Raw genomic sequence first — 10919 nt, 5'->3', positions numbered from 1 at the left:
TTATTTATTTTTTTCTCACGCATTTTGAACATTTGTTTTTGAGTTGTAATTTTAGTCCACTCTGATACTGTTCATTAAAAAAGAACAGGGTAAGTACTCTGTTTGAACACTAGATGGCGCACTAAGACTGTAAACATGTGATTTCCTTTTCTGGTTTGTGTCTCTTTTAAGAGGAATCACTTAGATATGTTTTTTTTTATTAATAATAACGCAGAAGGCACCCTGTTTATCTGATCATTTAATCAAACTAATGTTGAAAACAGATGATTTTTAAAGTTTTTTTTGTAAATGATTCTGAAGACAGGTGATCCCTGTCCTCTCCTCCTGACCTCTGACACACACTCCTCCTCTGTCACTGTTTTTCTCATTTTAGTGTGTTTAGTCAGAAAATCATTATTCTGGTTTTGTTGTGAAATCTGATTTTTTTTTCTTGATTCATAATTTTGACCAAGATAAAGACTACAATAAGTTTTAGCTTACTCTCTTTGTGAACAACAGTTTAGAATACATGTGTGTTATAAATTATAATAATAATAATAATAATAATAATAACTTTATTTATATAGTGCTTTTGAAAAACAAGGTTTTACAAAGTGCTTTGACATGTTCAGAAGAAATCATGACAACAAGGCAACACACAGAAGAGACACCCGACCACTAACAACAAAACCAAGACAGAAAAATAACCCAAAGAAAAACCTGAGCAACATCAGGAACCAAGACATCAGAATTCAAGCAACAATAACTCAAAATAACTCAGAGAGCATCAAGAAGAGATCAAAACAATAAAAGATGCATCCTAAATGAACTGCTTAGTCTCCAAAATATATTTATTTTAAAATCATTTCTTGACTTGTAGTCCATGTTGGATTATTCTTACCATCAGGTCACTTCATTGAATTCGTCCCTGCAGGTTTGAAGCACTTTCTCACTTTGTTAAGTTTCTTATTCTTGTTCTTCTTGTTCTACTTTTTTTATTGAAGAGAGAGAGTGTTTATGAATCAACATTCAGACGGATTTAAATGTTCCCGAGTTAGACGAAAGGCTGATTTTTACCTTTGCCAGATGTTCCTTGGCATCATAGAATTAAATATATAATCCATTAACAGACCTTAATGAGTAAAGAAAAACAAAACAAATACAGATATATACAAAAAAAAACGAGAAGAAATAATATCCAACATAGGACATCAGTGTTGACATTAACCAATTTTGTAGATTTTATTTAAATGAATGACAGGATGTTGACTCTCTAAACAATAACAAATGGTATAAAACACATTTCCTGTGTGCTAAACAATAAGACCCCGAGGTTAAAGAAGTTAGAGTAATTAATGCTGCTTTCAGAATTCATATAGTTAGAAAGTGAAGCTCTGTTGAACAGCACGTCGATCTGTTCTATTCTGTTCTATGTTCTGTTCTGTTCTACATGCTGTACTTCTGTGGAGTAGTATTTGTCGGCAGGTGGAGCTCCACGCTCTCCCACTCAGACCTTCAGGAGGGTGCAGGACACCCTGAGAGCAGCACACCGACTCACAGACACCCTGACTCAAGCCGGGAGTGGGAGAGACCACGCACGCTGTGTAGTCGGTGTGATTTTACCGTCACCGGGACCGGGCAGACTTGTGTGTCAGTGTGTGTGTGTGTGTGTGTGTGTGTGTGTCAGTGTGTGTGTGTGTTAGTTAGCGCGGGTTTTTTTTTTTTGGGTGTGTGTGTTTGTTTTGTTTGTTTTCTCGTCTTTTATTTTTTTTAAAAATGGGATTCTGACAGCAAGAGGGGCTGCCGGGCGCCGCCGGCTCCTCCTGACCGGAAAATGAAGCGTCTCTGTCGGAGGCTGGCGGTGGCCGTGGCGGTGCTGGTGTGGCTGGGAGCGCTGGTTTACCTGCTGGTGCTGAGCCGGAGGAGGCTGCCGGAGCTCGGTGTCGGAGGAGGAGGAGGAGGAGGAGGAGGAGGAGGAGGAGAGACAGCGTACAAACAGGTGAAGTAAAGAAACAAACACCTCTTCTGCTGCTTTGTGTGTCTGAAAGATCTCTTTGATGTGCCGCTGGAGACTTCCGGAGTGTGTTCGGAGTTCACAGCAGACACTGTGGAGGTAAAGACCACAGAGCCTCCAGTGAGGAGTTTATGGGGACATTAGAGGTTGTTTCATCCCCGTAAAGAGGGCTGTTTGGCTGGGGGAAGCAGTTCTCCTCAAAAACATGGACGAAAAGTCGAAATGAGCATGCAGCTCTTTTTGTTTGAGTATTTTAAATGAAGGCGAACAGGTTGAACAGGTTATTTTTAAGAATAGATTCAAGAAAAAAAAGCTCATTAAATTGTCTCAGTGACCTAAAGTGACCTCCACAGACCACCAGTCCTAAACTCAATTTACAAGATCTGAATTGACAACAAACAGAAAAAACTACCCTCAAATGTAGGAAGTTAGAAGAACTCACAAATGTGTGACATATTTGCTTGAACTTCACCAAAACAATGAACAGATTCTGAAAATATCTGCAGATTAAGAAGTCAAACAGGACATTTCTGTATTTTTGCACAACCTGGATTAAGTTGCATCAAAACAGAAAAACAGAATTTCCCCTTGCGGGATCAATAAAGTAAATCTTAATCTTTATCTTCATCTTTAATCTTAATCAGTTCCAACTAATACTGAACACACAGATGAACTCATCCATTATTTACTTTGCTGTCGACCTGCGATGATCAAACATCACAATGTCATAATTTCACAATCATCTATTTATTAAAGTCTGATGAAACTAAATCCTCAAACCCTTATTCTTTATTCATCCTTTATGTCAGCAGGGAGCTTTTCCAGGCGTGCCCCGCAGCAAAACCAAAATAAAAACAGTTAGAAATAGAGACATAGACACTGAAACACGCTCATATTGTCAAACCATGTAACATTCAATGATTTCACTTTTTAAAACAGTTGCAGTTTCCTCCCCTAAGTCGTTCAGACACTAGCTCTTTAAAAGACGGTGTATGAAACAAGAGAGGGCGGAGCTTATCTCTCTTAAATAATAATAACTTCAATAATGAAGAGAAGGGGAAACAAAGAATGAGATCAGTCTCAAATAAGATATAATCACTGTGAAATCACTGAAGGGAAAAAAGTCTGAAGAGTAAAACTTTGAACTTTACCTGAAGACATGAATTAATAAAGTTTTTTTAACTTTAGTAACAGAACAGAGTGCCTGGGATATATTCTGCTTATATAAGTATACTTCACTCTTCAGACTGGACTTCAGTTTTTCATGGTGTCGTTCCACCGTCCCCAAAGAGCGTCTGTTTGCTGTTCAGCTTGATTGAGGACCAACGCCTCCTAACCTTTGACGTCTTAGGCCACGTGTCCACCGAGAGTTTTTTTTTTTCCGGTCAGAAAAGCGCCGGCTGTGCGCTCGGGAGCGTTAGCATGAAGCGTTCGAGCGCTGAGAAGAAAAACGCTGCACGTCCGTCCTGTCTCCATGACAACGGCCGCTGTATGACCGACACAGCTCCTTTACTTTTTACTGCATGTTTTATATTTGAGATCAGACACGGAGATACGATCAGTAGGCGGCAAAACTACGGGGGAACATCGTACACTTGGAAAAGAGCGCCGTGATGTCAACAGCGCCTTTCTGAAAAGTTGAACGATTTTTAACTTGAGCGCTCGGAGCGGCCGCACAAAAAAAGGCGGAACGCTTCGGAAGAATAAACGCTGGTTGCTGCACTTTTTCTCCAGGCGGACGCTTTCTGCTGTGAACGCTCTCTACTCATTGAAAACAATTTAAAAAAAGAGGCTGGCGCTCAGGAAAAAAACCGCTTAAAACGCCTTATACAATTGATTTTATTTTAAGGTGAATGATTTGGAATGGATTTCATGACAGATGCACACGAAAAAGCAAACAACACACATGTATTGTCTCAGACTAATAGATGCTGTCGTTCTTAAGTTTTCTTAAAGTCCCCATAAAACGAAGAGCACGAAATAACCGTATTTTCTCTTCCTGTAAAACGTTTCAAATGTCCGATGACTCATCCTGAACTCATTTTTCGGCCAATTAAAAAGCTTTGTCGACGCTAACGATCCAGTCAGATTCATCCCAATGTCACGTCCCGTCTTATATCTGGAGTTTTTTTTGTTTTTTTTATCCTGCTTCAGTTGGAAAATCCGTCATGACAGGGCAGGAAGAAACTCTCTAAGTTCTCTTTTTAAGACGTGTTTTTTTTTTTTGCTCAGTAACAGAAACAGTCTGCTTCAGTGTGTCCTACCTGCAGGGTGACCCATGTCACTGATGTTCAGAAATATATCCAAAGTTCAAGTCTGAACTCAGGTGTCTTCCTCTAAATGCCAACAAAGTAAATCAGTTTTTTTTTGTAGCTTTTAAACTTTTCTTTGTCGATTCATCTTCAATAACGTTCTTGTTTGTTTTAGCTCCACAGATAATGATGCTCTACCTTACGATGATACCTTATGATACTACACCCCTGCAGTAAAGCCACACATGTCCTATATGGTCCGCTGTAATTGGATCAAGTCTTCATCAGACTGAAGCGTCTCCTTTGAAGATAATTAGGTTCCTTCTCGACCCCGGCTTGGTGTCTGCACTGCAGGATGTCTGCTATGCAAAAAGACCCCGCGGCATGTTAACTGTGGCTGGCAGGATAAATTGTATCGATCCGGCCTCTCTTACCTTGTTTTATTGAACGCCCCAGCACACACACACACACACACACACACACACACACACACACACACACAGACACAGACACACACACACACACACACACACACATACACAAATTAGAAATCCTAGAACAGCCCAAATTCTCCAGAAGACGTTCTCTGTAGGAGACGTGTTAAACATGAGGACGTCGTAAATATAAACCCTTTTAAATCTGTAACACAGACACTGTGTATGTCTACAGGACGATACAATAATAATCCATCAAGTCATTTTATGCACAAAAAACATTATTTGTCTCTCTGAGAATGAACCAGAATCAGATTTCTTTGCTCTTTCTTTGAGTGCACTTTATGCAAAATCCTGCTTTTTCATTGTATTTTGATATCATGTTTTTAATAAGTCATTAATTTCTTAAGCTCTATATGGAAGGAGCACTGTCTCATTGTGTGTTAAAAGACTCCCAAAAACATGCTGACGCACTCGTTTCCACTTCTATATGTAATTGGTGTTTGTAGATATTTAAATACACAGATGATGCCTCCTAGAGTCCAAAGTGAGGAAGTGCATTTCTTTACAGATGTCACAACAGGGTCCTAAGTCTCTGACTAGACTCTTCTCCTCTGTCACCCCCCGGTGGTGGAATGAACTTCCAAACTCCATTGGATCTGCAGAGTCCCTCTGCACCTTTAAGAAAAAGCTAAAGACCCAGCTCTTTCATGAATACCTACTAACTTAATGATGATGGTCTCCATATTATTGATGATGATGATGGTAATGACGATGGTTTTTGTTTGATAACGACGACTTATAAGATGGTTTCTATACTGATTAGAGCTCTCAAGAACTGCCCTCAATGTTGTGCTTTGCCTCTGGTCACTTCCTGTCAGCACCTGTGTGTCCAATCAGACTCAAAGCTGATCGTTTGCTCTTACTGACATTGTTCCCTTTTTTCTAGATCCTTGCTTGTGTTGTTCTTACTCTCTGATGTACGTCACTTTGGATAAAAGAGTCTGATAAGTGAATTGTAGTATAGAAACCTTTTAGAAACGACCTGTGGCCATGGGGGAGAGACTATGATCATGTGTGAAAGGGGCTGACATTTTAAATGCAAATGTTCCTCAGTTGCTGAATGACAGCTTTTTAGAAAAAGGTCCCGGTGCACACTCCTCTTTAAGACCAACCTGTGTTTGTCTCTTTAAGAGTTTCAGATTCTGGTTTCAGAGCTGAAGTTGTTTTTTTTTTTTATAGAATCCACAAAGTCTCACACTTCCTTTGCAACATGATATCCAATCAGAGCAGACCGCTGACAAACGTCCACCACACACTGCTCCAGTAAAACCACGCAGCCAGGTTTTTTTTACACGGTGGCCTGAAGTGAGAGCCAGTAATTAAAAAAAAAAAAAAAAACACTTCTGAATGTGGAGTCAGGGAAAGCGGATGTATGGAGGTAGAGATTTTAAGCTCTGTAAAAGGTTTGACCAACCTAAACTTAAGATAGTCGCTAACGCTGCTCGGCGACTGTAATTTAGTTGATGACTAAACACCGGAAAATAGTGACCCTCCCATCATTCTCAGCTGTACTTTTTAACGAGAAGCTGTCGCCAACACGCCTTCTTACAGCTCCTGTGAAGAACTTTTATCTGGTGTGGACTAAAACAGCAGAGCTCATTTCTTTGCTGATCTTGCTCTGTGCATGTTTAACTTCTTTTAACATGAAAACGTTTCACTCAAAAATGAATCTTTGTTGTGGAAAATGTCAACAAACGCTGTTTCTTCACTGTGCTGGTTATTGACTTGTCCAGAATCGTCCTGGTGGCAGTGATAAAGTGATAACAGGCATTAAGGGCCTGTCTTCACTAACAGTGTTTTTTTTTTTTTTTGCGGTTTTAGAGCACTTCTCACTGTCGCTTTCTGTTGCTAGGTTACAAAGGTTTTGCATATCCGCTTCCCTCGTTAGTGACTGTAAGGTCTGTTTTAAATTGCTGTTGGGCCACGCAGGCTTAGGACAGTCAAACCAAGGACTTGGGCCTTTGAGTTATTTACTGATATCACAAAGAGGCCTAGAAGGACTCTTTATCCCAGAATCCCCTGCGGTACTTCACACCTACGTGTGACGTAAATGGGGGACTGGAACCTGAGGGAGACCCCACAGAAAGGCGGCCAGGTGATTAAACTCTGAGACTCCCCTCGTTCAATCTCTTACCACGCGCTGACTTCAAGTGTTCGGAGACACAAGCTCACCTCCTGTTTCCTGCAACAATCTTCCTTTGTTTTAAGTTTTGGCGCGCAGGTAATCCGCGGCCGGCAGTGTTCCAAATTCCGAGCTCGGATTGTCCAGTGAACGCATCTCAGTTTCTCGGAGAGCGTCAGACTATAACAGATTATCAGAAAGATAACGGTCTTATTCCGTCCTGCAACGAAAGGACATCAACGGACATCTTTCCACTCGACGGAGAACCAACGAAGCCGCTCTTGCCGTAAGGGACCCTCGCCGCCATCAGACGCCTCTAGACCAGGACAGACAGAAGATCTGTTTTATCGCCGGACTCCTTTTTCCTTCACCGATCGCGGGCAAAGCGATTCACAAGTGAGGCTTAATTAGGTCTGGGCAGAATTAGCTTTAGAGAGTGTTTTTAACAATTGATTGATTGAAGCAGAAACTGTAATTTTTATCTTTGTTGGACCGTCGCGTCCTGAGTTTTACCTGTTTAAAACTCTTGTTGTTCCCATTTCGGACCGCTGCGTCCTATATGTGTTTAGCGTAACAGCGTTATAACCGGGTATTATTCTTCTGATCAGAAAGGCCAGTGTAAGTCGTATTAACTTGAATTCGGCCACTGGTTTGTTTCTGTGAATGAAGGGAATTACTCCGAGTTGTGGTGCGGGATTCGGACTGTGATCCGGCCTCTTCAGACACGCATTTCTCTCCACCTCTACGCTCCTCTTTTATCCTCTTTTCTTCCCCTTTGACTAACACACACACAGATCTATACACTCGCGGCCATCCAGACGCCTCAGACACACAGATCGTGTAGGGTCGAACTCGGTCTCTTTTAGACATTAAGGACACATTAGGTCTTTGTTAGGTGTGTGCCATCGGAAGGACGACCACGTGGGACGAAGCAATCTCCCCCCTCTTCCCCTTCTCTATCTCTCTTTCATCCACAGACACACACACACACACACACACACCCACACACACACACACACACACACACACACACACACACACATTCACACCCCTTCCACAAGCCTTGCTTGATAATGTTTGTTGCTTAGATTAGTTTATAATAGTTATTTGTTTGATTAAGTTCATTGATTTTGGATTGATGTTGCTTTGTTTAAATAAATTCTGTTATAATTTAAGAGAGCAGTTGTTTGTGATTACTGGTGTATTTGCATTGTGATATAAGCTGGGTGCGAAGGCTATGTGTACAGATTTCACGCCTTCAATTTATTAAATATAGTTATTAATTATTAATAATATTAGTAATTAAATAACTGATTTGAGACTGATTTGAGTAATATTTTGGTTATATTTCCCTGAGTACAGGGTGGTGCCCCAAAACGAGATTAAACATAGTTTAATGATATTTTATTTATATTATTAATAATTAAAAATAATTATTAAAGAATATAACCAAAGTTGACTTGATACAACCCCAACATTGCACTAAAAGCTTAATATTTGATTTCATTCGAGGACATTTTACAAAGAAAACAAAATCGTCCAACGGGACCTGGAAAAAGTACCGTCGATAAAATGTTGTCTGCATGGGTGCGTGAGGTAAACTGTGACCAGTTGAAAACAAAGTTGACGTTGGTATTCGTCGTCCCCGCCTCCTTTTTATTGTGATTGGTTGGTGAGAGAGAAGTGACATTGACGAGCTCTGCAGTGAAAAACTGTGAGAGTCATTTAAAAGTCTGTACAGACATCAGATAGCTGATGGCCTCATTTGTTTTCATAATTCTTACAGAGGCATCAACGTCCATTTGTTTAATCAGGAGCTAAAACATTAAGATGATAAGCAATCTATGAAAAGATTGAAATATTGTCGTCTTTCTTCAGAAGAAGACGTTGGCATGACGCAAACGAGGCTGAAACACAGAAGCAACAAAGACAGACTGGCTTCTAGCTTTAATGACTCCTGGAGAGCAGCTGGGCTGACAGGTGAGGGAGTCAGGGGGGTCAGGAGGGGCAGAAACCTCTGCATCCTGCTCATAGAGGATGGAGAGTTCAAACCCCGATCGACGTGTTGGACACACACACACACACACACACACACACAAACTAAATAAGAGAAATAAAAAAAGAGGTATTTGTGATAAATAGAGAATCCAAGTGTGATAATTATGTGTCAACAAAGCTCTTCAAAATCACTTCAAAGAAGACACACACACTTTGTGTTAATCACGAGGCTGTCTTCATTTTCCTCGAGTGGGAGGAGTTTTTTTTTTTTTTTTCATTTGTTGGATAATTCAGGAATTAAGGTTTAATCTGCTGTTGCTCTCTTTTTAACTTCCCCAGATAAGATCCTCTGCTAAATGCCTGAAATATGAATTTGATCTGTAATTAAAGCACTTCAGAAGAAGGGCTGGAAACAGCTGCAGCCACTTAGCCGAGAAGAAGAAGAAGACTTTTCTTGTGTGGACTTGTTTTTTTTTTTGTGAGAGAATGTGTGTGTGTGTGTGTGTGTGTGTGTGTGTGTGTGTGTGTGTGTGTGTCGTTTTCAAGTCAGGACACACATGCTGCTACACACCTCGGCTTATTCCCGTGCCAGACACACGCACATGCTTGCCAACTTAAACCAACAGGTTTTCACACCCAGCGTAGAAAAGTATAGGAGTGCCTTATATCATCATTACTGAGCACACAGTCTGTTCTTTTTCTAAATCAGAGCCTCTCCTCCTGCAGCAGTATTACGATCGACGCAGATCAGAAAGGATATGAGACGGTCCTTATATAACAGGTGAACACTGAGCTAAAAACGGAGTGTGAGGGTCCCTGCAGGTTATCTATTTGCAGACATGTTCTTGATATGTGTGAACACGTCTGTTTATGCAGAGCCATGTCTCCTGTCCAATCTGCAAGTGGATCTGAGAGGATCCTGCTCCTCACACTGATCCTTTGTGCTGAAACACATCTGTATCTTTACTGGAGCTCACAGGCATTATTCATGGGTATTCATGGCCTTCATGATCCTAAGTAATGGGAAAAAGTCCTCACCTGACATCCCACGACCAATGGGAGAGAGTCTGACACCTCAGTGTTTAAATCAGGTACAGCAATAAACTGTAAATGTGAATGTTTGAAGCCTGAGTGTTGTCAGCCGTCTGTTCCTGCAGGGGGCTCTGGAGGCTCATCGGCAGCAGCCGCCATGTTGGAAATCCTGTCTCAACCTAACTTTTCAGTCAACCTAACGACAGGCTGAGAGCTGGAGCTGAGGCGGGTTTTAAACCTCCTGACAAACCGTTAACTCCTGCCCACCTGTCAATCATGTCAGCTACGCCCCTAACTATGGATAACACATATCGTTTACAAAATCAAATCAGAGCTTTTTCAAAAAGCAGTGTGTGCCAGAGATGACAATAACTAATCAGACCTATTTAGTTTTTTGTACCAGGCTGTAAACATGTTGATTTATGCTGTAAAAACAGCTTTTTTGCCTGTTGCCTGTGTGTATGTGACTTCCTGGGGTCAGCCTCTAGTGGACACTGGAGGAACTATATGCCTCTCGAGGCTACAACCAATTAGAGCATTGAAAGGTGTGATGTAGAAATAAAAAAAAACGGTAAAATACAGTTAACTATATAAAAACTGCTTGTGATGCCAAGACAGCAAAAACTGTGCTCACAATGTTCTTATTTATTGCTCAAGAAAGTTACAGAACAAAAAGCTTTGTGCATAATTAAAAGACACTTTTATTTTTTATTTTTATGCAGTTTTGATGTCTCATGTTGCAGCACCGAACACGACCCTGATAGTTCTCTTAAGTCTTTTGGAGGGCACAACTGAGCTGAAAACTGAAGGCAAGGTTCAGATGGTCAAAATAATTATAAAAACCTGAATTGCTAATATGTTTCTGAAAAAAAAAGGCCAAAGGAAAGGGACAGGAGATGTCACTTTGTGGATAATTTTTCCTCATTTTTATGTCGGCACAGGTGAAGCTAATTGGAAAATTCCAGACGCTGGAATATGTGCCTGCGATTATGCGTACTTGCATGTAATCAGATGTTGTTTACATG

General features: G+C 40.8%; 1 protein-coding gene across 1 annotated transcript in view; it reads left to right on the top strand.

The window, feature by feature from the left end:
• The first annotated feature begins 1487 nt into the window (after positions 1 to 1487).
• Positions 1488 to 10919, top strand: part of galnt14 (UDP-N-acetyl-alpha-D-galactosamine:polypeptide N-acetylgalactosaminyltransferase 14 (GalNAc-T14)) — a 187704-nt gene continuing 178272 nt past the window's right edge. The window contains exon 1 of the mRNA XM_061051537.1: positions 1488 to 1978. Within this exon, the coding sequence (XP_060907520.1) occupies positions 1814 to 1978 (165 nt within the window). The 5' untranslated portion in view covers positions 1488 to 1813. The remainder of the gene's footprint in view (positions 1979 to 10919) is intronic.

The sequence above is a fragment of the Labrus mixtus genome, chromosome 12 (genome assembly GCF_963584025.1).
Source record: "Labrus mixtus chromosome 12, fLabMix1.1, whole genome shotgun sequence".
NCBI lineage: Eukaryota > Metazoa > Chordata > Actinopteri > Labriformes > Labridae > Labrus > Labrus mixtus.
The sequence above is the reverse complement of the archived record's forward strand: the minus strand, read 5'-3'. Positions and strand labels throughout refer to the sequence as shown.